Raw genomic sequence first — 25,071 nt, 5'->3', positions numbered from 1 at the left:
TCTCTGCGGTTAATATGCTTTGGCTACTCAATATAGTGATAGAATTAAAGCAGACAACTTGCTTCTTTTAATGCTATACTCATCTATTTCTGTCTCTGTATTTCAAGCTGTTTATGCTGTGCTCCTTGCTCTTTGCATTTTTTGCTTGCACATTTCCTTTTATACTACTAACCTGCTTTGCTTGCTGAGTGCTGTGCTGCAAATAACTTCCCCGCTGTTTTCTCTGTCCGTTCACTCACCCTCTGCCTCATGGATACAAGGCCCATGTTGTGTTCACCATGCAGGGGAAGAAGGCGTTTGAACGAATGAACAGCCTGACCTTTAAGAAGTCTAAAGACATGAAGGCCAAGCTGGAGGAGGCCATACTGGGCAGCATCGGGGCCAGACAGGAGATGGTGCGACGGAGCCGGGGACAGCTAGGTAGGGTCACATGGTTTTTGGTACATGCTCACACATGCACTCAAACAACTGCATATCTTGAGAGCACACACAGAACCATAAATAAACAAACGCAAATACAGCTGTAACAAAAAAACTCCAAAATAAGTAACAGATTGTGTGGCTTTAACAAAAACAAACAAACCGTGAAATACAGACCATATCCTGCATTATAGACATCACATGGATACAACTGTACCTTTTTGAATAGTGTAGATTCAGCCAAATTCAGTCACGTTTTACTGTGTACACACTCCCTGTTTCACCTCTAATAAAAAGTAAATAATCCTTTCTCCACCATGTAGAGCGGAGTCCATCTGGCAGTGCTTTTGGCAGTCAGGAGAACCTTCGATGGAGGAAGGACATGACCCATTGGAGACAAAACAGCGAAAAGATGGACAAGTACGTGCTTTCTAACACTTAATCACGTTCCTAACTCTTACTTTACGGCACAGAAAAATCCTAAAAGATAATCCCAAGACCTTTATTATCCACTAAACTGTGTTCTGTTGTTTTTCTCTCAGGAACACACAGATTATTTCAAATGATGTTCACAACATAATCCATAAATGTGTAGGAAAATGTCCATCCCCACTTTAAATCTTCAGCTCCACGTGTGCGTCTTTTCCATTTTCTCAAGGACAACCAATCATTTAGAAGAACAAACCAATACCTTATGTACTGTGTACTTCAAGTGTGAGATTAAAGTGTGAAAATAATCATCCATGTAGTAATGGATACAAACCATCAAGGGTTAGGGTTAGAATCAGACTTACTTATGATTACCTAGTGTTAAAATGTCTATGTTTGCCCACCAACTATAGATCTATGTGTTGCATGCAAAAACAAAAAACTACTTCTTTGTATCTTATGCCACTTGAGCTGTACTTATTTTGTCAAATGGCGACAAAAGATACAGTGCTATGCTTTTTTTTATTTGAAATTTCTTTTCCTCTGTTCTTTTGTAAATTCAGATCCAGCCTTTGTTTTCTGTTAATTTCCATTTGTTCTCTCACGTTGCTGTGTGTTTATGTAGGAGTCACAGATCAGTCAGGTATTGTATGGTCCACATTTGCTGTGTGCTCCTTTTGAATTCCCTCCTGCTTTAGTTCCTCATTCATGGTGTATTCACATGCTTGTGAGTATTTAGACAGTTGCAATGGACACAAAATGAATTTATTAGTTTGTATTCGATTTCATCCTGATCAACTTTTAGCTTAATTAATTTAGGTTTTGGTGACCCATGTTCATTATTCTGGGCTCATGAGGCACCCATTTTATGATTCATTTCTTCTCCATTTTAACTTTCTAAGCTCATAAATGCACATGAATGCACCAACAAAGACCCCCTGATCCTGGTTCTGACCCCTGAATCCCCCATCCCATCAGTTCCTCTGTCCTGGTAACAATGTCTGTCTCAGGGTTGGTAGTGGTTGCAGTGGGTCTGTTTTGCTTCTTAACCAGTGTGCTTCTTGTTTTTGGGGTTCTGACTCGTGTGTCTCTGTGGTTGCTGCTGCAGAAAAGAGCAATAGCCCTTGTTTGTCATAGATTCTTTGTTCTTTTGAAAAATATGAAAGGTAGATGCATTGCCACTAAAAGCCAGTCCTGTTATGATTTCAAACCTAGGACATGAAGACTACAACATTTAGCCCTAGTGTCCCACCTTTGAACCAGGAATGGACTACCTGGCTGTTCATGTTAATAATGAAGAACAGTTAATCATAAGGCCTTCAAACCTCTTAACCCTCATGTGAGGGAAGGTATTGGTTAGGATGAATTGTCTACATGTGGATTAGCTTGCATTGTTTCTGTGGTTCATTTTAATAGATTGTTACATGCAGGTTAAGAGCATCTTAGAGTATAAAATTAGTTTGAATATGAGTAAAACTAAGAGACAAACTGTGCTGTTGTATGAAGATATATTCAGTCAAAATTTATGAAAACAAGAAAATTGTCTGACGTTCTTCTCAGCATATGTCTTTTTCCTCCACACTAAGATTCCTTTATTGTTCGTGACTATGGACAATGGCTTGAATGTGGTGACCGGAAGCTCGTGCAACATTCAATGATACATCATTGACATCGTACTTTGGGAGTCGTAATCATTTTGTGACAGTGTTCTCTTGATTTTTGGTTGTAGGACCAGAGCAGAGCTGGAACATGAAGCACTTATTGATGGTAACCTTGCGACGGAGGCCAACATAATTATTCTTGATACTCTGGAGATCATTGTACAGGTAAATGAACATGACTTTCTACATTTACCCATGCAGAACGCGAACATGCATGGATGTACTCAAAATACCAAAATCATTCAAATTATGTAGTCCAACACACACAGCACACATATACCCCGCCATGCTTCTATAACAACTGTGTATGTGTCCCCCTCTCTCCAGACGGTATCAGTGACGGAGTCGAAGGAGAGTATCCTGGGCGGGGTGCTGAAGGTGTTGCTCCACAGCATGGCATGCAACCAGAGCGCCCTCTACCTCCAGCATTGTTTTGCCACACAGAGGGCGCTGGTGTCTAAGGTTAGACTACTGGAATTTTATTAAAGTGCTTAAAATCAGGTTATACTCAGCATTTATTTCAGGACTTCCTACTTGTACTGTATTGTGTCATTTCATTCTGCCTTCGTAGTTTCCTGAACTGCTATTCGAGGAGGAAACAGAGCAGTGTGCTGACCTGTGTTTGCGATTGTTGAGGAGCTGCAGCAGCAGCATAAGTACCATCAGGGCCCATGCCAGCGCCTCCCTCTACCTGCTCATGAGGCAAAACTTTGAGATTGGCAATGTGAGTACGACAAACAAGAAAAACTAAAGGTTTACAACCTAAAAGCTGTTTTTTATTAGTTTAATAGCAACATTTGTTCATGAACCTGGGATAATGGCTTGCAAATGTTAAAGAACCACTGGAGTGTAGCTTTTATGGAGCTACAACGATGTATCAGTAGTGACGGTTAAAAGTATTGTTGCCTGAACCACTCATGCCTCCAGAAATGACCTCTAATTGAACTTCACATGTTAATAAGCCTTGTGAAACCACATGCTTTGAAAGACCTTTTTATTTAGAGAACAGAATGTTCAAAATGATTTGATTACTTCAAAAAGCACTGCTATAATTATGTATATAATTACATCAGTTATTATAAGGAACTAAATTACTGCTTGTTGGCTAGTTCTCGATTATCATATTTGTTTATTCCTATTTTTCTTTCACTTTACGTCACACACTTTAGTACAAAACCAAACACTGCAATCAGCCATCCAATTTACGCTCAATTACTGGTGAATGCATCATTTCCTTTGTTATAGAACAGGCAGACTCACACAAACCTTTCTGAAAATTACTTCCAAGCTGGAAGGGATCTGCTCTTCAGAGTGCTTCCTTCGCAGACTTTATCTGTCACATGATAGCCAGTACCACTGACTTTCTTCTTCTTGTGGTTGCACTTTCAGAACTTTGCAAGAGTGAAGATGCAAGTCACCATGTCTCTTTCATCGCTGGTGGGAACGTCTCAGAATTTTAATGAGGAGTTTCTGCGTCGCTCTCTTAAGACCATCCTTACCTATGCAGAGGAGGACCTGGAGCTGAGGGAGACCACGTTCCCAGACCAGGTACGGAGTTATCTGTCAAATTGTTTAGTTTACGTCCATTACAGTGTGAGAAGACTGTTGACTGACTGACAACTTGTTATTGATGATTGATTTACTGAATTGAATCACTGAATCATTTTACTCATGTACTCCACTACACTTCTTTTTGTTTCCAGGTCCAGGACCTTGTGTTTAACCTGCACATGATCCTGTCTGACACAGTCAAGATGAAGGAGCACCAGGAAGACCCTGAGATGCTGATAGATCTCATGTACAGGTACAAAATACATGCACACTCAAGCAAACATCTTTCGATTGATTACAAATGTATTTCTACACTGTGGTCATCATTATCTTGTTGTTTGTGTGCTTTCATGTGATGTGTTTTTTTATATTTTCATTTGTGACCATCTCCAGGATTGCAAAGGGTTATCAGACGTCACCAGACCTGCGGCTGACTTGGCTTCAGAACATGGCTGGAAAACACTCTGAGAGAAACAACCATGCTGAGGCTGCTCAGTGTCTGGTGCACAGCGCTGCTCTGGTGGCAGAATACCTGAGCATGCTGGAAGACCGCAAGTATCTGCCTGTAGGCTGTGTCACTTTCCAGGTAAGGAGAGTACTGGATACATTTAATGTGTGTATGTATGCCTGTCTTTTGGCAATAGAATGTCTGCTGATGCGTGTGCTTGTATTGTTTTTCTTGTATTTGTGTATGTTCACAGAATATTTCTTCCAACGTGCTGGAAGAATCTGCGGTCTCTGATGATGTGGTGTCACCAGATGAGGAGGGCATCTGCTCAGGGAAATACTTCACTGAGATCGGCCTCGTGGGACTCCTGGAGCAGGCTGCTGCCTCATTCTCCATGGTGAGAAGTGTAGAGGGATAAATGTGCGATTAGATGAACTGATGTTGACAAGCAATGTCAAGGATTTACTCAGGGAGCAGGTGACTTCCTCTTTCTCTCACCTTAAAAAAGAAGAAGGCATTTTACTATGGGTCTTATTCATTTTTAAGACACACAGTGTTAAAATCTCTATGTTTAGGCTGAGTGTTGGTATTTGTGGATGACTGACAGTACCATACTAACATTTGTTTCCATTTTCTTTCAGGCGGGCATGTATGAGGCTGTAAATGAAGTGTACAAGGTACTGATCCCTATCCACGAAGCCAACAGGGACGCAAAGAAGCTAGCCACCATTCATGGTAAACTACAGGAAGCCTTTGGCAAAATTGTACATCAGGTAAACACAGACACAAACACACATACACAGAGACACACACACACACACACACACACACACACACACACACAGTGTTGATTTCCTTCCATGCTAGACTCCATTAGCTTGAGGTGGGAAGCTGACTGGATTTATACAAGAACCAAAAGAGAAAAGTATTTTTTATTTAAGTGTGACTCTTTTTTTTCTTTTTTATTTCCACCGTCAATGAAAAGATAACATCTGGGTTAGATTAGGTGGTTGGGCTACTAGGAGCAACACAGTAACAACACCAAACACAACTGGGAAATATTCTGGAAATGTAGTCCTGTTGTCCAGCCGTCACACAGACGCAACTTTGCATGGTTTTATTTTTGGGCATTTTAATTCCAGTTTATTTATTGATACCTTGCATGCTTTATTATATTTGTGAAGTATAAAACAGAGGATGCATGAAGTGTGAGAAGAAACTCCTGTCGTGGTTTTTCTTAAAGGCCAGTTGTGTGACTCATAATGATGATGTCAAGTTACAGTCGTCTGGTATTCAGAGCAACTGCTCTCACAAAGCCAACACAATTATCTTTGTTTGCTTGAAAAAAGTTATTTTTTTTTGTATTTTTAGGTGCTCTGTTCTCCAACTCGATAGCTAGTAACCTGGATTAGTTTCCAAGGAGTCAGTTCTCCTTGCTGTATGTGTTGTCGTTCACTCTCCTGTATTCTCTTTGTCACACAGAGTACTGGCTGGGAGGTAGGTGGCTAAACGGTTCCTGCTTGGCCCTGCTCATGTTGTGTTATTTTTATTTACTCTCATCTTTTTTTATTTGCTAGCCGTGGGCATTCAGTTGCTCTCTTTGCTTTGTTACATACATCCAATCCATTAACATCTGCAGACAATGTCAACTGTCTGCCCCTGTTGGGTACACATGCTGTGTAAGCAGCAACACCTTCACCGTTTTCCTCTCTCCTCCCTCCTCTTAATGTGCAAGAGGAGCTTGTTTTTATAACGTGACAGTGTTGGCAGGCTGTGCATGGGAGCCACAGTGTGTGACACTAATGACAAAAGTCTCAGCGAATGCATCACCTGCACAATCCGCTCTCTCCTTGTCCTCATCTTCTGTCTGTCTGCTGGTGTGTCGTTCAGAACACACTCATTGACCGTCTGCTGTCACACTTCATCTTCATCTCATCTTCAACCACAGGGCTCGATTTCAGTGCACTGTTTTTACTCCAAGGGTATTTGTTAGCCTCCTCTAGCCATTGGTCATTCTTTCCACATACCATTAATCAAACCTTTTAAAACACAGGGTGTTGGGTCGAAGCTGGAACCAAATTCCTGAGGCAGTCAGTTTTTTCCCCCCAAGAGGGTTCAACTCACAGTAATCTCAGGATTACTTGATTTATCCCTTTTGATTTTCATTAGTTCTTATTCTTGCCCCTTTTTTTTAATAGTTCAAACTAAATCGACCCCTGATTTGATTTTTTTTCATCCATTCTGTTCTGTTGTTAACAGTATTAACCTCTGAGTTTTCATGGTCTGTTGCATGAAATGGACAGAGCACTCCGTGTTCCTTTTGGAAATGCGCTGAGAGTGCATGTTGTGCTTCTGAAGGTGGTGGATCTTTGTTTTCTCACTTTGTCTTTCTTTTTTCTTCGTAACTGTCTGCGTTTGCATGGTCTCGATCCTCCACAATGAGTTTATGTTCTTTCTTAAAATCAATGGAGATATTTTTGCTATTGTGTGTTAGTTTGTGTTGTTTTTGTAATTCTCTGGAGGAATCCAATCCTCATTAAAATTTGTTCTGTTTTCTCCTTTTTGATTTCCCTGGTTGCCGACCCTTCCTTCCCACTTTACTTAATTGTGTCTTGTGGTAAGTTTCATTAGTTTTCAGGGCCTCTTAAATTTCTGCTTACATTTCTTTTTGAATCAGTAGTTTCAGGAGTTAAAATTTGCTATAAACTTGTAGTTAACGAGAGGGTTTATTTAATAATCTCTTACTAGAAGTCAGATGCCAACCTATGCAACTTACCCACAGCGTCTCCCTTTCTCATGTTATACACACACATACACACCTACTCACTCACATACACCTGCGTCAGACCTTCTGTGCTTTCTGACTGAAGTAAGTTCTTTAATGTTAAGTTGCTTTCTGGATGGTCTGTGCAGAACAAGTTTCTGGATTTGGTGGCCATTTTCTTGTCACTGAACACTTATACTTCCTAAGATATCGCAGGGTGATTGGGTTCATGCATCTGTTTAAAGTAGTTATGGCCATTTTTATTCTGCAGAAACTCTTTTCTCATGGTTTCTTTTGTTCTCTTTCTCTGATCATGACTCTTGGCTCATGGCTAATTTATGTGATCTAAGGCTTTGATCTATGAGCTTGGCCTGTTTTTCTCAAAAAGGGCAAAACATAGACAGAAAATATGTGCATTAATTGTGGGCATAAAGAAAAAGTCAGAGTTTAAGTTTTACAAATTAGAATTCATTGAATAATATACTCATTATACTTACTGTACTTGTTCATGACATGAATATTCTGCTGAGCATTTTAAAGGAAGTTGTTGTTTCTTGTTCTTGTTGTCAAGCACTGCACTTGTCCGTCCTCTGGGTATTTTGTAGAGGTGGAAAAGGTGTAGGACAAGCTCATAAAAAGTGAAACTTCTACAATGGATGCAAACATGTGGGACTGTGGTTACCATTGAGTAAACGTGTGGATGGTAATCTGGAGGTTGATGATCTCCTCCGACACTGGCTTGTACAGACATTTTATTTCAAACCACTTATAAGCAGTTGTATAGACTGAAACAGAGTTGACGATGTGCCCACAGATGGCCGTGCAGATGAGGAAACTTGCATTAATTTAGCTGTCATATGTGTGAATGAACTACAACCTTTTCTTCCTTCCTATACTTCCTGTGAACTACACTGGAGCTGAAGTCTGCCACTAACCATTAGAGGATATAGCAAAAAGGGAAGAAAAGCATTATTGTGAGATTTTAGGGTTTGCACTGAATCTCTGATGTCTGATTTGGACGATGATCTATCCTTTTGAGTTTGAAGTTTGGATCAGAAATGAACACGCTCTTATATGAATTTAATAAACATTCCTCCTCAGCACTAACATTCATCTTCCTCTCCTGGCAGGTTGGAAAGAGGATGTTTGGTACGTACTTCAGAGTCGGATTTTACGGTTCAAAATTTGGCGACTTAGACGAGCAGGAGTTTGTGTACAAAGAGCCTGCCATCACGAAGCTGGCGGAAATCTCTCACAGGCTAGAGGTAAATACCACCATGTAGGCTCTAGACTTTCCTGTAATAGCATGGTTTTCTCTTTGCTATGTGTGCTAAGTACTAATGAGTTCTGTGTTTATTCTCAGGGTTTCTATGGGGAACGATTTGGAGAGGACCAGGTAGAAGTCATTAAGGACTCCAACCCAGTGGACAAGTGCAAGTTGGACCCAAATAAGGTCTGTGTTGGGCAGAATGTTCCCACATCGTTGGATAAGTGGATGGAAATGGATCAGTTTAGAGTGATTTTATTCAAGCTTTTAGTCTGACCAGTCCTGACCATGATTTATTCTGTATTTCTGCAGGCCTTCGTCCAGATCACATATGTGGAGCCGTACTTCGACACGTACGAGATGAAGGACCGCATCACCTACTTTGACAAGAACTACAACTTGCGGCGTTTTGTCTACTGCACGCCCTTCACTCTGGATGGACGGGCCCACGGGGACCTGCACGAACAGTTCAAACGCAAGACCATCCTCACCACCTCCCATGCTTTCCCTTACATTAAGACACGCATCAACATCATCCACAAAGAGGAGGTGGGTTAACAGTTTGCAAACAGTTGAATCAGCAGAAATCAACTGTCCTGCAGAAACCTTTTTTATGTCACTGGTTATGTTTCTCCATTACTAAAGATTTTATTATTGTTGCAAAACAACATACAGTGGCTTATTTTCTGGAGATAAGGTGGTAATAAAAGGGAGCTGTTTTGTCAAACTACCTGTGCACCTTGATCACTAAAACCGCCTGTCTCTACGTCACTTCTAAGATTATATCCACACCCATCGAGGTGGCGATAGAGGACATGCAGAAGAAGACTCAGGAGCTGGCCTTCGCCACCCACCAGGACCCTGCTGATGCAAAGATGCTGCAGATGGTCCTACAGGGATCAGTAGGCACAACTGTCAACCAGGTAAAGTTTTAAGATGACAGGTATTATATTATATATATATATATATTATATATAATATTATTGATATTTGATTTGATAGAAATACAACTCTGACCTCTCTATTAGCATCGGTACGTTGGGATAAAACACCTTTTTCTGGATCTCTTGTTCTATTATTGTTCTAAGTGTAGCAATTCAGCACATTTGATGAAGTTTGATGTACTTTGCGTGATTCTTGCAATGGTTGGGTTACATCCACATGGTTAAATGCACTCAGTGGAAGTTGCTCTGGATAAAATCATTAGCTACATTAATGTAATGTAATAAATAAGTAAAGCTGTAGATGAATAATGATTATATGCTTTCCTCAGGGTCCTTTGGAGGTGGCTCAAGTGTTCTTGTCAGAGATTCCCAGTGACCCAAAGCTATACAGACACCACAATAAGCTACGGCTCTGCTTCAAAGACTTCACAAAGAGGTATGGATTGTGGATGATGAATCACGTACCTGTGAACCGATACAATATGTTGGACATTTGGGAGACACAAGAAGGTTTTTGGTATCTAACTGCTGCTCCTATAAAAAAAAAAAAAAGAGTAGTATAGAATATACACGCCAGTATTTGACTGACTTCTCTGCCAAAGGTGTGAAGATGCCCTGCGTAAGAATAAGAGCCTGATTGGTCCAGACCAGAAGGAGTACCAGAGGGAGCTGGAGAGGAATTATCACCGGCTGAAGGAGGCGCTGCAGCCCCTCATCAACAGAAAGATCCCTCAGCTTTATAAACCTGTGCTGCAGGTCAACTCACACAGGTAGGACTGAAGAGCGGCACTGTTTCTGTGTGTGTGCGCGTGTGTGTGTGTGTGTGTGTGTGTGTGTGTTAAAGTGAGAGAGAGAAGGAAGTGTGTGAGTGTAGATGACATGTTTTGGATGTTGAATTACATTTTTTTTGCTTCTGTAAAAATCCTGCAGCAAACGGACAGCTTGACAAGGTAGTTTGTGACTTTCAGACCACATTTTGTGATGCTGTTTTGAGTCTGTCCCGTGTTTGATATCTTATGTACGGTTCCCACTGGTCACTGATTTTCTGCTAAATAAGGGCAGTTTTTAGAGCTGTATTGCAGAAAATAAATATTATAGAAAGCAATACAGTACATTTATAAATGTATAACAGCCAGTCTGTGTGTGTATGCAACCTAACATGGCATATCATGTAAAAATCCTCGACGTTTTAATCAGGATCACAATGGGAACCCTACATTTGTCATTTACATCGGTCGTATAGCATGTGTGGATTTTAAAGTTTGGTTTTCACAGATATGGATGAAAATAGTACTTGGCTGCTGGACATTTAAGTCCTCCCAGCCTTACAGTCTTGTAAAAAGACATCTGGCTAGCAAAAGTGAGAATTAAAATGGCAGATAAGCTACATAAACCCCAAATCATTGGGTCTGAAGGCACTTAAATCCCCCGTTTAATTCAGTTTCAAAAAAATCTGTCTTTGTAAATCAAAACTTTTTTTCTTTTTTCTGATTTCCAGAGATTCCTTCAGCAGAATGAGTCTTCGCAAGCTTGACATTTGAAGATGAAGAGACTACACACACACACACACACACACACACACACACACAGAAATTGCAATATTAATTTATTCTCGAGTGTAAATAGGAGTGTCTCCAAAGTTGGTCAGTGTTTTGGAGAGTGTGCTAAAAGAAAGGCTAAACTTGTTGCAGCTTGGTACGTCATTCCAGTGTCTTAAGTTGTTTACAGACAAACTGTTACACAATCAGAGGGACGAACAAGTGGATCTTAAAGATTAAAGAGATACCTTGACATTTAGAATTTTTCTTTGCTGGCCTTTTGCCACACAGGGGGACATGTCTTTATATTTGTCCCTACGCAACCATTTTTAAAAAAAAGCTAATAATGTTAGCCTTCAGTTCTGAAACCAACAGAATCTGCTGGATGTAAACAAAGAAGCCACTGAAAACCAAGAATGCTCTGTGATCCCTTTATTAGTTACTTATAGTGCCAAAACCATTTTTATTTTTATTTTTTAGCAGAAAAGGTACAATTTTAAAAGTCAAGGTGTCTATTTAATTATGTACTTATGTGTCAAAAATCTGTATTCAATTTCATGTGTGCACTTTTTTTATTACAGTGTAGCAATGCATTTTACAACTTGAAAATTTATGTAATTCAAAATGGAGGGGGGGAGAAAAAAAATGAAAACATGCAAAAAATGGTACCATTATTTATCATGATGCTTTATTATCATTTTTAGTTGAAAGAATGTTTTAAAGTTAGGTACTTCAAACATCCTTGTATAATTTTATGTAGTTTTGTTTTGTTTATTTTAAATATTTTACTAAATAAATATTTTAATGTTCAGCTGGTGTATGCTGCCATTTTCTTCTATGTTTGTGTGTATGTAGGATTAATGTTACATTGGAGACATCACATCAGTAGGATCTAAGAATATCGCCGTAATGTCTGGCAACAAAAAGGTCGTTGAGTGAGGACATGTGAAGGTAAAAACTTTATTGCTGATAGTAAGAACCTGCCAACATTAATATAATTACAGCTGGAATGAGGTACAGTTTAAAGGAGACAACACATGCACTGGGGCTGCTGTCACATTACATTAAATTCCAAAACTTGCTTTGGAAACCTTTCCCAGGTACTTATGACTGAATATGGCCCATAATGGTTATTATTCATGAAGCTACAGCTAAATATCTGATTTAATCCCTGAAACCATGATTGGTCTTATAAACTCTGCTGAACCTGAGATGAATAATGTCATCTTTACTGAATATTTGCAACTAGATACCTGTAATACCTTATGACCACATTTTTAAACCTGAAAAGCTATGTTATGTTATTAATTACAACAACAACAAAAAATACGCTGAACACACACAAAACAAATGCAATGCTTGACCAATAGGAGTCATTATTTGAGTATCCACAGGGACAGACTCAGAAGTACGGAACATGTTCAAGTAAGAAACTAACCCTGTAAATAACAAATCTGGATTTCCATAAATATGCAAATGATTAGCTACAAACTGAATTAGATATGGAAGCTGAAGAGGCAGTTTATAACCTTGATAAACATCTTAGAACCTGAAGACATAAATATATTAAGGGTTTAAGTTTCACACATCTTCACTCTGAATTGGCACCTTGAAGCTTGCGATGTGTGGGCTGAGTAAGAAAGTCAGCAGCCTGCATAAACTGTTGTGTATTAACAAAACCAAGCTTGGTATATACACTGGAGGCTTGACAGTTTAGTGTGTTTTATGCAAAAATATAAGCATATCAGCATCAATTTCAGGCTTCAAATTTATATTTAAAAAAAAAAAATGTATGTAAAATCTTGAGGACCAGGAATTAGTGCAAAACTTTAGAAGTGAAGCCTTTGCCGAACTTCTCAAAGAAAATATTGCAGAAAAACTCTTCAGCGTATTCTCTCTAACCTCATGAAGCATATTCTGCATTACTTGAAAGGACTTTGTGTTTTATTTGGCTTTTTTTTGTGGAGTAATCTATTTAAAATATACTCAGCACCATCATCTTCTCCTGTAAATGCAAATTAATGGATTATATAAGTAAATAAGTAAATTAGCTAGAAAAAAGACATTTTCCAACATTTAGCATTTTCACTTATTTAAATTTTTAGTTCAAAAGTGCTTTTCCAATTTTTAAAAAAAAACAAACAAGAAAATAAAAACATGTTAAAGAAAATGACAGAAAACTTATCAAAGCCAGTGTCCAAGAAATAATAGTACACACAGCAAAAAGAGAAGCCACTGTACTCAGTTTACAGAGGCGAGAATCACATCCAAAAAAAAAAAAAAGAAGTCATCCCTGGCACATAGACAAATCCCCATTTGTCTGTCCCGGCATACAAGTTCATGAGTGGGTCTAAACAGCTTTGGTCCCGCAGTGAGACCAGACTGTTTCAGTGGGTTTTTGGGCTGAGAAGTATCTTCAGTTCAGGCAGCCACAGTATTTTTGGCACAGTTCGTAGTATTACAAAATACAACTGTCTGAGTGTTCAGCTGCCAGAACGCCTGACTGGCGGTCCTTGTGTTCGTGTTAGTGTCCTGGTTCAGGCATCCTTCTGTAGAACAGCAGGTACGGTGTCGATGAGGAGCATGTCTCGGGAGAGCAGGCTCGCAGGAAATCCTCCTCCTCAAACAAACGCACCTCAGAGTCATCAAACAGCAGCCATTTGCCCTCATATTCAAGGAGGTTGTTCAAAGCCTGCTGCTCTGTGGCCTCCACTCCGCCGCAGGAAGTCATGGATGCCTCCTCTCCTACCCCAGGCTCCTTTTTGAGTCCTGCTTCAGAATTTTGGCCCTGACTGTTGATGGTTTTCCTCCGTTTGGATCCCTCTGTGGCTCCACTGCTGGCTGCTTTCTCTGTGTGTTTGCTGCTGCTGTTCCCGAGGTCGTAACTGGACAAACTCCTCTGGCCCCCCAAGAGTCCAACCCCACCCTCTGACAGCTTCTTGCCTCCCGTTTTGTTGCTAGCCAAACTCGCACTTCTCCTTGCGTGCAGGCTGAACGACACCTCTCCATCATCATAGTCCAACACTTCGTCTTTCACCCGCGTTCCCTCTTTACTCTCCTCCTCCTCCGTTTCTTTTCTGTCCTGCAGCCAGAGCTTCACATCTTTCAGCTCAGACACGCGGACGTAGGCGGTGTAGTGGCCGCTGCTGATAGTGATGCCGCTGTGCATGACCACAGCAAACAGCTGATAGCGCTGAGCCTTTGCAGACGAGGGCCGGGTGCACCACTCCTCCAGGGACAAGGTCAAAGGCGTCTGCAAGGGAGTGTTCACTTTGGACAGACCGGCATACGGGTCCAATCTAGGAGGAAAAGAAATGGAGAGGAGTGAATGGGATGTTACAGCATGTTTATCATGATCGTGTCACCAATCAAGAGGACAGCGCTGAATTTAGGTGAGACTTTCCCTGTTCTATTCCTGTGTAATACCAATAACATTTTTTTAAATTAGTCTGATAAGTTGTTTTCCTCTTCACCTTCATTAGTGGAAGCATATTCTAAGTTGTCAAAAGACCTTGTATTCTCTGAACAGCAGTGGACTGCAAACAGAATAAAAATCTATTTGAACTCATTTGCTCCCATTAACAACTAAATGTGTATTTCTGAGAGAAAAATCAAACATTATGAGCCTTTTGCATCCTTAAAAGAAATGAGGATAGCAGATCAACTCTAAAATCATTCATCCGATTTCACATTCACAGTGACAAATACATCTATACTCTATATACAAATACGCCAGCATAAGAGCACTGCAGGACAGAACACTGAAATAAACATAAAACTGACAGTAAATGTGTTGACAATTCATCAACTCACTCTAAGCCGTTGGCAGAGAAGCGCTTCAGGTGAATGGTGATGACTTCAGGCGTTTTGTCGAACAGCAGACTCCTCTCAGCCTCTGCGTAATGATGACAGGTCTCACAGAAGTATTTGTCCTCCCCAACGATCCGCTCCACTGAAGCAAACTGGCCGATGGCCCACGTCAGAGTCTTCAGCTCTGGTTTAGGATCAGGAGAAACTGTGCAGAGAGAGAAAATATCAGTTATTGAATAAATAGTTATTTTGTCTACATTGTGGTATGGAAGAAAAGAGGAAGGGTGTATGTTCATTACATGGTATTTTTATATGTTTTTATGTCATTTTAATTTACAGAAGACCTTTTTTTCTGGATTTGCAGGATAAGACTGCCTTTCAAATGTATTTTGCAGAGGGGGACATTGTAATAAAAAACATTTTTCAGGATTTTCATGTGTATGTTTTCACTTTGCAGTTATTTTAAATGATTCTATGTGATACTACATTATGTAAATTGCTTGTTTTGCATGCTTTCAATCAACTTATTGACTTATTATTTGAGCGGGTGCAGGGTGCGGGTGAGTTGTTGTAGAAATGCTCACCCTCAGAGAGGTCGTCCGGGCTGCTGGGTTGGTCATCGAGCACTGGGACACTGATGTCCTGGAAGTCTTCTCTCCTCTCTGTGAAGCTCTCACACTCCAGACAGCGAGTCCTCAGAACCAGTTGGCCCTGGAACAGGCGCTCCATCAGATCCAGTCCATCTGAATATAACGGAGACACAGAGAGACATACCTAAGTGATCTGTCATATTTCATGTCTGAAGTCACATATGAAGCACTGATGCTGTCTGATTTCCCAGAGCAGAGGTTAAATTCAGTCTCTATTCCAATAGCTTGAAGGCTGCTTTTACAATAAAATGACCCATTAAGACAGAAACCCTACAACCCTTTGAAAGGCCATTTCAGGCTCCCATCTTTTGGAGAGTGATGGCTACCTAAATGGAGAAAATTGTAAGGAGGACTACTCTGTGTGTGTGTATGTGTATGTGTATACACATACACACACACACACACACACACACGTTAATTTAATACTTTCAATAGAATAACATAGGGTTGTTTATTCTCACCGTCATTATCATATACAGGGTTGAACAGTTGTTATATCTCCCGTTTGTGGTATTAACACTGAGGGATCTTAAGAGTCAGTTTACTCAGCTCACCTAATCAAAGTAAACCAATTAACTGACAGACTGTGAAAGTCTAAAACTGCAACTCATGGAAGTTGCAGAGGGCTTACACCACCATTTGTGACACAAATCGAACCAAATGCAGACGGTCAGGATGGAAAGCATGGTTTCAACTCAGAACACGTAATAAAGGCTAGTCTATATGCACGTTCTTAATTTAATGTATTTAAATGTTTTTATGAAACACAAGTTACCTGCAAGAGTTAAGAAAATAAATATTCAAGATTAAAATTGACATTAGAGAACGTACTCTGTGGGTAATCTATACATAATCATGATATAATAACTTGGCTTAATCCAGCAGCTTCATCTTCAATGAGACGTGTGACGTCTTAACTCTCTTAATTCTCAGTTACCAACCTGCCAGAAAGGTCAGTATTTCGATATTTATCAATTCTACATAGGGGATCCCTCACCTCGATCGCTCATATTAAATCAATATAAGTTATCTTGCTTTCTCTCTGTGTATGTCCCATTCTTCTTCTTCTAGTAATAATCTCCTACCTTGAGGTTTCACTGCCGTCTTGTCTTCAGCCACGTTTTGCGGGGATTTCTCCTCACTGGTCTGCTCATTCTGACTCTGATCGTCCGTCAGCCCGTTCTCGTTCTCTGGCTCTGGTTTGATTTGGTTCTTCACAGTCGTGCAGCTGATCTTCCCCACACTGCGGAACTTGGAGAAAATACTCGGTTGTTTCCCAGAAGGCCTCAGCCAGCTGAGCTTGGCTTTCTTCTTCTTTTTCCCATCTGCCTCTTTAGATGCCTTTTCACCTTTCCCCTCACCGTCACTCCCGCCTTCCTCCTCCTTATTCGGTTTCTTCATCCCTTCATCTTCTGCCTTCCCCTCTTTGTCTTTGTTTTGGGTGCTGTCTATTGTGATGTCACTAGAAGACCTCCTTTTGGACCGAGTGAAGGGTTTATTTCTACTGATACTGTCTTCCTCTGCATCAGATTTCTTAGACTTCACCGATTTTGGCTTCTTTTTGGCATTTCCCACTTCAGTGTCACTCTTTCTCTTGCCGCTGACTTGGCCGTCCTCTTCTGTGGGAGTTTGAGATTCTGCTGTGGAGCTGCTGGAACCCAAATGGACACCATTCTCAATTTTAACCTCAGCCGCGTCGTCGTCCTTTCTCGTCGACTCCTGCTCCTTCCTGATGGTCTCACAGGCTTCTTGGATATATCCCAGGATGCACTGCAGCACCTCCTGAGCATCATGCTGAAGATAGCCTTCATACATGGGGTTCAGCTGCCTGTAACACACAAAGAGCTGTCACAATTAGTTCACTTGAGAAAAAAATAAATGACAATCTTAATGATTTATGAGTTGTTAAATAATTAAGTTGATTACTCAAGAAAAAAAAAAAAATAACATTTGCTATTACAGCTTTAAAAATTTGAACATGTGCTGCTTTTCTTTGGCTTTTGTAACTGTTGCTTTAAAGTAAATATGAATATGAAAAATGTAGTTATCATTTTGAACTTGACAACTTAAAAAAACAGTCAACAGCTGAAGAAAGACAAGAAAGGGGGAGAGGATCTACTTGTGTCATTTTACATCATGCACCAACAACTTGTTTGATTTTTCTGTACCAGAAGAAGTGCAGTTGTCATTAATTTGGGCTGAAATGAGCTAGCGTACAATTTGAATGTTTGGAAACTGGACAGCTATTTGGTTACAACCTATGATTAGAAATTACCACATCATTACCGCAGTGTGTGGAGGATTTTGCGAGGTGGTGTGGCAAGTTCTCCTTCACTGAAGCTGTCAGGGTTCAGCAAGAAGTCGGACTGCAGCTGCTCCACTGATGTTATCAGACTGTTGAAGCTCCCAAGGAGCTCAATTTGAGGTGGCAGAGCCTCAGCTGCAACTTCTGACTGCTGAGACAGAAATAAAATACAAAACATTATTAAAATGTATGTTTGTAGTTCCATATTAGTATCATATAAGCTTAGATGGTCTGGACACAACGGAGAGACTTCATTACACTATATTATACAATTGTTTGCAAATGTTAATTATGTAAAAAATAAAAATGTAATTTGTATTGCACCAACCTCTTCGCTTTTATCAGTTTCTTCCTTTGATTTGTCTTTTCTTTTGGATAGATTGTATAGTGTCTTTATGCCTTCTCTGAGCCCTGGGCAGTAGTACAACACCTGCAGGAGCAATGAGACATCAACAACGTTAGTCACTGGGTGAAAACAATGACAACAGGGTTTCTGCAAGATTCTCCAAGTTAAACTTTGAAGTCATTTTTATTGGAGGCAATTGTGTGATTCTGTGATAAGACTTTTAATTATTAACCAAGCACATACATTTATTGACCTGAACCTGGATAAGTAGACAATATTTGCTCAAATCACACACAAAAACATTTGCTAAGTAATGTTACTGCCTACTATAGCCTAGAATAGTTGTTTTAGATCTTTGTAGGGGAAATCTAATACTTTAATGCCTTCTATATTCTTTTATGAGGAAACTTGAGTCACTACTTAAAGCCTTTTCAGACTGCCAATAGCCTGTACAGCATCATTGCAGTAACAGTACACGATAATAATACAAGTAGCAAAGTAATACAACACTGCAGACTGCATCAGGGGTTGCCTTACTGTCTTACCAGTGGCCTAAAGGAAGAGTTGTCCTTACACATAGTCTATGTTCTTTCCTCTACAAGGGAAGGTCTTACTTATTCTAAGGAGATGAAATACAACCCCACAGGCACAGACACCATTTGAACAGGTGTTGCAGGTGAGATCATACAAGAGCCTGACTGTGAGATACATCCTCCAGTGCCTGTCTGTCTCTTTATATCCAAACACTGCCAATACAAATAAGCTACAGTGAGAGGATCAGATGTAAGCACACAGTACGTCAGTCAGGCGAATGTTGTGGACCAACCACTTATCTACAGGTCTTATCTGTTCTACATCAACCACAGGAGACACTGTTCTGTACACTGTGCCAAACACTGCAGTGTTTATGTCTACCATGTCCACGTTTAATAATAGCCTTGCAGGGTAAGGCAGAGTAATTGTTTCCTACAGACTTTATTTCCTGTTAAGCAGCTTTATAATTATGCAGAACAAAGACCTGTATCAAGGCTTTATATGTTATGACTATTATATGACACACACTGAAAAAACAAAGTTAAATCGATGACGAAGGAATATGTGGATCTTAATTTATTAACTTACAATGTTCATGCTTTGATATAGAAACTGAATTTCATGAGATAGGCAACCATAACAATAATTTGTGTTTGAAAAGGGCCCGTGTCCATGTTTCTTTCTGATTAGTTAAGTATTAGTTATAATTATTTTAAGTCAAATAACTACACATACTTTGAGAAGCCCAAACCTTCCTATACATGCATCTGCTGTACACACACGGTACATGCATGTTGTAGCCAAACTGCCATTAAAGATCCATTTGATCTCTGATGATCACCCACCTGTAAGACGCTGTTCAAATAGCAGGTGTTGCCCAAGTTGTTGAGCCCCACGAATGGCACCAAGTTCTCCCTCTTCTCACAGGGCAGAAGGCCGGGTGAGGCTGGGCATGGAGAAGGACCAGGGACCACCTGATCACAGCTGCTGAACAGTGGAGAAGAAAACAGAGTTTCAAATTAAAAAGAGAAAACTGTCATCACCTACGAGTTACTTCCTTGATTGTTGCTGTTTCACTAGAGCGAAGAGAATATGGTTGCAAACATCATCCACCACTTTTGTACATTACATGAAACCAAATTCTTAACATGTATAAAACTATGGCTGCACAATATGCAAAAAAATAATCATATTGTGATTGAAAAATGATTCAAAATTAATGGGAATTATCATTTTTGCATCACAATTTCCATTTTTCGACGAAAAAAACATACTAAAATCATGATGATGTGACATCTGTAGTACCAAAGAAACACATTTTCTTACATCCGTAGAACAAGATTTGTAGGCCAGGGCATCTTTTCAGAGCTACAGTACTGAATTATAAAGCTGCTGTCACACATTTTACCTTTATCAAACAACAGCAGCTTAAAATTTCGATAATGTTTCGATTAATTGCGCAGCCCCATTAGAGTGTGGTCAAAATCATACATTTTGAAAGCTGAAATTTATAACACAATAACATACGATTGTATCCTCACAACACAATTGACTAATATCTGATCAACTACAATACTGAACTAGTAAATTGAGGTTTGATTGATGATGATTTAAACTGTGTAAAATGTGTGAGAATGACTTGTTATGCTGTCAGATACTTCTTCCCAGCCGGGCCACCATTCATCAACAAGGCCCGGGCAATAAATCAGCGTTTTTGAACTTGGTATAACCCCAAAATAAATCACAACCCGACAGCACAGACCCACCTGGCCTCAGGCTCCACTGCTTCAGCCGCTTTGGGTTCATCTGCTTGAGGTTCAGAGAAATCCAGAGCTCGTTTAGTTTCCTTCTTCTGGAGGAACTTCAGAGACAGTTTACTCTTCTTGATGGGGCTCCCCAGCGCCGCCACAACGTTTTCACCCTGCAGGCCTGGCATCTTTTACTCTGGTACCTTGAGGGCGATGTTTTTTCTTTTTAAACCTCTCTCTTTTTTTTTGTTCCTACTAAGATGCAACAGCGCACCCCACTGGCAAGAAATGGAAACACAGTTTAATTTCAGAAGGCGCCATCAGAGTCGAAGGAGAACGAAAGTAACTACGCACTAAGTTATTACTGCGCAGTTATGTAACTACAACCAAACTACAAACATTAAATCAACACGAACCGCTCTGGTTTCTTAAACCCAACCCGGTTACCGGCTGCACAACGCATTATGTAACATGTTAGCTGGCTAACGCTAACTTACGGGTTGTTTTCATTGTCCCGCTCAACTTTTGACAAAGAACCGTTTTACATTAGCAACCGTTGTTTTAATGGCGGTAGGGAAGAAGAATTACTCGAGTAATGATAAATAAAGTGGTGTCGGTGAGCGGTTTACGGACACACATCGCCACAAAAACTGGGTCAAAACGGTGCGGCGAAGAAGTGGGGAGGCGAAAACAGGCAACACGCCGTTTGTAACAGTTCACTAAGAGAAAAACAACCATCGTAAATCCACACAGTGTCTAAACTCTTACCTGAAAGAGTCATTCCGAACTGAAGTTTAATATATTTGATGGAAAAATCCGGTGTGAGAGACATTTACGGAGTGTTTGACGATTCACACGGCGCAGCATAAGTTGGCGCTTTTTCCTGCTTGAAGACCCAGAGGCAGCTAACGTTGCCCGGGAAACACCGGCACCACGTCAAAACCTCCGGGAAAAAACGTCCGATTAACGGTCGCCCTTGTTATTTCAAACAGATACATAAAACTTATAAATGTGCCGAGACTTCTTTGAAATTATGTAACGAGAAAGACTTACATCCCAGAGGTCAGGCTCACGTTAAGTTACCTATTTCATTTAGGCCCCTAAGGCCAGTTTTAGACGCCATCTTTGTAGTTTTTTTTATTTTGTCGAGCTGCATCAAGTTGGACTGAATCAACAAAAGTGACTCTTTCAAAGTAAAAGCAAAGGATTAATTTGTTGAAAGCGAATCCTGCAAATAATATCTGATTAGCCGTGATGAAGAGTCAAGTTAAGCTACAACTAAACAGCCAGTTGCAGTTTTGCTGATAACCTGCTACAGTATATAAAAGGTGTATATAGTTTACATATAACTCCTATTTTCTATTTCTATTATATATTGTATTTTCCTATTTTATTTTTATTTAATGTGTATTTTCTTATATATCGGTTGACATGTATCTTGAGCTGCTCTAAATATTATCTTATCTTATCTTATCTTATATTATCTTATCTGTTATTTGTCCTTCGTAGACACACAGGAATGAAAACATGGTAAGAATTGGTGTATAATTGAAGCAAGAACATGGAATAAAATCCCAAAGGGACACTGGAAGAAAGTTAAATTCATTCTCACAGAAGTTACAGTTGGATTTATCACATTATTGATGAATCCCACCGTCAGTGATGGTGTATGAAGTACTGTTAGGTAACTTGTGAATCTCCCCTGTGATCAATAAACCGATCATACATCATATTTGTATATGTATATACATTTGTTGATTATATTTTGTATTATTAATCTGAAACTGTAAAGAAACTTAATAAATGTAGTGAAGTAAAAAGTATGTTTCCCTCTAAAATGAGTAGAAGTATAAAATAGGCCTACCAGAAAATGGAAATACTCAAGTAAAGTACCTCAAAGTTGTACTTAAGAACAGTGCATGAGTAAATGTACTTAAATATAGCTGCTCTTGTCTTGCACTTCACGGTGACTTTTATTTTGAAGAAACGGAAGTGAAATGTGGCTGTATCTGGTCTGACTTGACGATCGTCCTATTTTTCGGAACTCAACCTATATTTGTAAATATTTTATATAAACGTGACGACATTTGCACTTTATTAAAGACAGTTCATATAAATTAAATATTAAATAAACACAGGAAACAAAAACGGCTCGTCCAGCGGTTTTAAAACTGCAGCAGGTCCACCTACAACCGACAGGGGGCAGCATTGTCTATGGAAACAGAGGTTGAACCGTCCAGCATCATTCCCACTTCCACCAGAGCATCTCCTCATCTGACAGTCAGCGGAGGCTCTCCTTCCACGAATCTAACGGTAAGATACTATTAACGATTTCTCAGGTTTCTGCTCGCACAGATACACCGAAGTCTGCTCGAAAGGCTTATCGCGAGAGTTGCCTGTTTAATCTCTGTTTTTTGGGCTTATTTGTATCAGTTGCAGTGTGTTGATTTTAATAGGGGGCTACTGAGTGTTATTGCCTGCGTGTGTTTTTTTTTTTTTTTTATCTCTCTCTACCACAGCGCAGCACCTGAATGCAACGCAGGAATAAGAAATGACAGGTGTGTCGTTTTCTGCCTTTGCAAACAGCAAGTAAAGGCATTTTGTTAATACGATGGTAAGCCTGTAGATGTATGCAGGACGAACCGCTGCTGCTGCTGCTGCTGCTGCAGCTGCAGAGTGGCTGCTTGGTCAGCAGCAAAGATGTATCGATGGACATGAGCTACTGTGCTTCCAGCCTCCAGAATCCACTCTTTTTTATTTCCTGGCTTGGTTTTTTTATCCAGTGTTGTTGCAGTAAGGATGCTGATACAGTAGTATGGGAGTAGTTTAGGGAGGTACAGTACTTCCTGCGGAGGGGCTGTAGCCCAGTTGTGGTAGTGATGGAGCACATTAGAGTCTCCATCAAACATCCCTCAGAATATGTTATCATTGCAATCTCCAGCTCTGGCTTTTAAGAGTGAATTTCTTTTCACTAAATGAGAGTAACCGAAACCTACGCCTCAGTTAAATTGGATTGGAATTATCTTTTAACCCCCACATATGATGGTTAATTTCACTGATGAAAAAGATTTCATCACAGCTGTAATAACCAGCGGGTGATTTAACAGATTTAACAAGGAGGGCAGGTGTTATGTTCTCTCACATCCCAGCTAAAGCCCTAACCAGGAGATGCATTAAAAAAGAGGGATTACTGTGTGTCACCTCCCTCATCGCCTCCTGATAACATCATTTTCTTTAAAGGGAGCAAGGCTGATCCTGTCACCCACGTCCGAAGCTATATACTACACAGTGAAATCAACACAAGGCCTTGTTTTTACATTATGCACCGGGTTGTCAGACACTTGAAGAAGGTCACTGGAGTCATGAAATGTGTTCCTATACTTGTGGGAGAAGGAAAACATCCACCTTGTTGGATATGACACAAACTGCTACTTGTGAATGCACATATTTCAGAGATATTGCCACCTATTGGGCGATCCCACAAGAATGTAACCCCTAACCTGTAGTGGTAATGAGGATCATTCTCCATGCCCTGAGCAGTGGAATTGGTCTTTATCAAGGCAGGCTTTGTCCCAGGAGGCACGGAGCTCTCACGGCCCGGAGCAACAGAGGTTGGCGGGGTGGCAGCTCAAAGCCCTGGCCCATGACACGAAACACCCCTCCTTCTCCCTCTCTCTCCCTCCAGCCTCCACCTTCTCTCCCAGGAGGGGAACACTGTAAGGGAAAATTAAGGCATGTTGAGCGACAGGCAATGCTGCACTCCAAGAATGAGAAGTATGTCCTGAAGTCTACTAAAGTTTACCTCTCAACAACAAACTCCGTACATACATTCATGCAAGGTTCTTTTTGAGATACGTTATGATGGTATAGCAGATTAAACAAATTGCCATTTGGAATACATTAGGATACCTTTACATGAAATTATATTGTGCCGGACAACTGGGTCAAGAAATAGTCTGACATATGACCCCCCGTAAAGCGGCAAATTGTAGTTTTTACACTTTGATTTTTGTGCAGATTAAACAAACAAGATATAACATGTTAATTAATGAGCTTTAGCCATGCTGAGAGGCTGATTTTGTTACCTTTGGACAGGCTAGCTGTTTGCCCTTGTTTCTCCTTCTCAGATTGTTTCATTTGGAGGATTTTTAGAGGCCAGAAGAGGTAAAAATATTCTGTGTTTCGCAAGAAAAAGAGCAAAAGTGAAACAGTTGTGTTTATTTTCTTTAAAAGACAATCGTTTTAACTATTGTGTGACCCCTCAGATTTATCTTGAGACTCCTTGGGAGGGTCCAGACCCAAAGGTTGAGAACCAGTGGATTAATCAACTCATTTTCCCAGCTCTTCAACTTACAGAAAACTTAGTGCGAGCACTAAATTCAACTCATTAAGAGCTGTTTTTGCCACAAAGGCTGTTATTGCTTTTGCTCTCATATCAGCTAGTTTATTTATTTTCACCGAAAGCCCCGGCAGACATCTCACACAGGCTTTGTTCAGAGCTTTGTGTGTGTGTGTGTGTGTGTGTGTGTGTGTGTGTGTGTGTGTGTGTGTGTGTGTATGTGTGGGTGAGTAAAAGGGGGTTAATTAGATCCTTTATCAGTGTATGCATGTGTGCATAACCTCGCTTGCATATGTGCATATAACAGATCAGATCAG

At 40.2% G+C, this 25,071-nt stretch overlaps 3 protein-coding genes across 27 annotated transcripts in view; 2 read left to right on the top strand and 1 right to left on the bottom strand.

The window, feature by feature from the left end:
* Nucleotides 1–11,833, top strand: part of dock7 (dedicator of cytokinesis 7) — a 44,255-nt gene extending 32,422 nt beyond the window's left edge. For 5 of the 23 annotated variants that reach the window (XM_051375858.1, XM_051375845.1, XM_051375863.1 and 2 more), the window contains 19 exons: nucleotides 261–420; nucleotides 744–840; nucleotides 1,475–1,492; nucleotides 2,579–2,675; nucleotides 2,838–2,972; nucleotides 3,082–3,234; nucleotides 3,900–4,058; nucleotides 4,214–4,314; nucleotides 4,455–4,647; nucleotides 4,763–4,906; nucleotides 5,151–5,282; nucleotides 5,992–6,006; nucleotides 8,404–8,538; nucleotides 8,637–8,726; nucleotides 8,853–9,089; nucleotides 9,320–9,463; nucleotides 9,814–9,920; nucleotides 10,087–10,254; nucleotides 10,983–11,833. In XM_051375858.1, the coding sequence (XP_051231818.1) occupies nucleotides 261–420; nucleotides 744–840; nucleotides 1,475–1,492; nucleotides 2,579–2,675; nucleotides 2,838–2,972; nucleotides 3,082–3,234; nucleotides 3,900–4,058; nucleotides 4,214–4,314; nucleotides 4,455–4,647; nucleotides 4,763–4,906; nucleotides 5,151–5,282; nucleotides 5,992–6,006; nucleotides 8,404–8,538; nucleotides 8,637–8,726; nucleotides 8,853–9,089; nucleotides 9,320–9,463; nucleotides 9,814–9,920; nucleotides 10,087–10,254; nucleotides 10,983–11,025 (2,328 nt within the window). In that variant the 3' untranslated portion in view covers nucleotides 11,026–11,833. Of the gene's footprint in view, nucleotides 1–260; nucleotides 421–743; nucleotides 841–1,474; nucleotides 1,493–2,578; nucleotides 2,676–2,837; nucleotides 2,973–3,081; nucleotides 3,235–3,899; nucleotides 4,059–4,213; nucleotides 4,315–4,454; nucleotides 4,648–4,762; nucleotides 4,907–5,150; nucleotides 5,283–5,991; nucleotides 6,007–8,403; nucleotides 8,539–8,636; nucleotides 8,727–8,852; nucleotides 9,090–9,319; nucleotides 9,464–9,813; nucleotides 9,921–10,086; nucleotides 10,255–10,414; nucleotides 10,435–10,982 lie in introns of all 23 variants that reach the window. The other 18 variants (XM_051375861.1, XM_051375855.1, XM_051375865.1 and 15 more) reach the window with 9 other exon arrangements.
* A 135-nt stretch (nucleotides 11,834–11,968) lies between these two features.
* Nucleotides 11,969–21,513, bottom strand: usp1 (ubiquitin specific peptidase 1). Of its 3 annotated transcripts, none has more exons than XM_051375868.1 (9): nucleotides 21,184–21,513; nucleotides 20,434–20,693; nucleotides 19,513–19,654; nucleotides 18,116–18,217; nucleotides 17,769–17,935; nucleotides 16,568–17,310; nucleotides 15,417–15,575; nucleotides 14,836–15,037; nucleotides 11,969–14,321 (listed from the first exon to the last, which is right to left on the bottom strand). In XM_051375868.1, exons 2-9 carry the CDS (start codon nucleotides 20,601–20,603, stop codon nucleotides 13,547–13,549), a joined length of 2,460 nt encoding a protein of 819 aa, XP_051231828.1. In that variant the 5' UTR covers nucleotides 20,604–20,693; nucleotides 21,184–21,513; the 3' UTR covers nucleotides 11,969–13,546. The 3 variants fall into 3 exon arrangements, with proteins under 3 accessions (XP_051231828.1, XP_051231830.1, XP_051231827.1); XM_051375870.1 differs by having other exon boundaries at nucleotides 17,769–17,938; nucleotides 19,513–19,651; XM_051375867.1 differs by having other exon boundaries at nucleotides 17,769–17,938; nucleotides 21,184–21,512.
* Nucleotides 21,514–22,631: 1,118 nt separating this feature from the next.
* Nucleotides 22,632–25,071, top strand: part of kank4 (KN motif and ankyrin repeat domains 4) — a 72,774-nt gene continuing 70,334 nt past the window's right edge. The window contains exon 1 of the mRNA XM_051376867.1: nucleotides 22,632–22,728. The gene's annotated coding sequence lies outside the window, so the exon portion shown is untranslated. The remainder of the gene's footprint in view (nucleotides 22,729–25,071) is intronic.

Source organism: Dicentrarchus labrax, unplaced genomic scaffold (assembly GCF_905237075.1).
Source record: "Dicentrarchus labrax unplaced genomic scaffold, dlabrax2021, whole genome shotgun sequence".
Lineage (NCBI taxonomy): Eukaryota > Metazoa > Chordata > Actinopteri > Moronidae > Dicentrarchus > Dicentrarchus labrax.
This window is presented reverse-complemented; position numbering and strand designations above follow the sequence as displayed.

Bases quoted from the DNA above. Each gene is read 5' to 3' on its own strand.
- usp1 (XM_051375867.1), bottom strand. From the start codon at position 20,603: ATGCCAGGCCTGCAGGGTGAAAACGTTGTGGCGGCGCTGGGGAGCCCC. The intron at 18,218-19,512 runs GTGGGTGATCAT...TTGCTCCTGCAG, and splicing joins ATTTGAACAGCGTCTTACAG to GTGTTGTACTACTGCCCAGG. The intron at 14,322-14,835 runs GTGAGTTGATGA...TTTTCCTCCTAG, and splicing joins TTCTCTGCCAACGGCTTAGA to ATTGGACCCGTATGCCGGTC.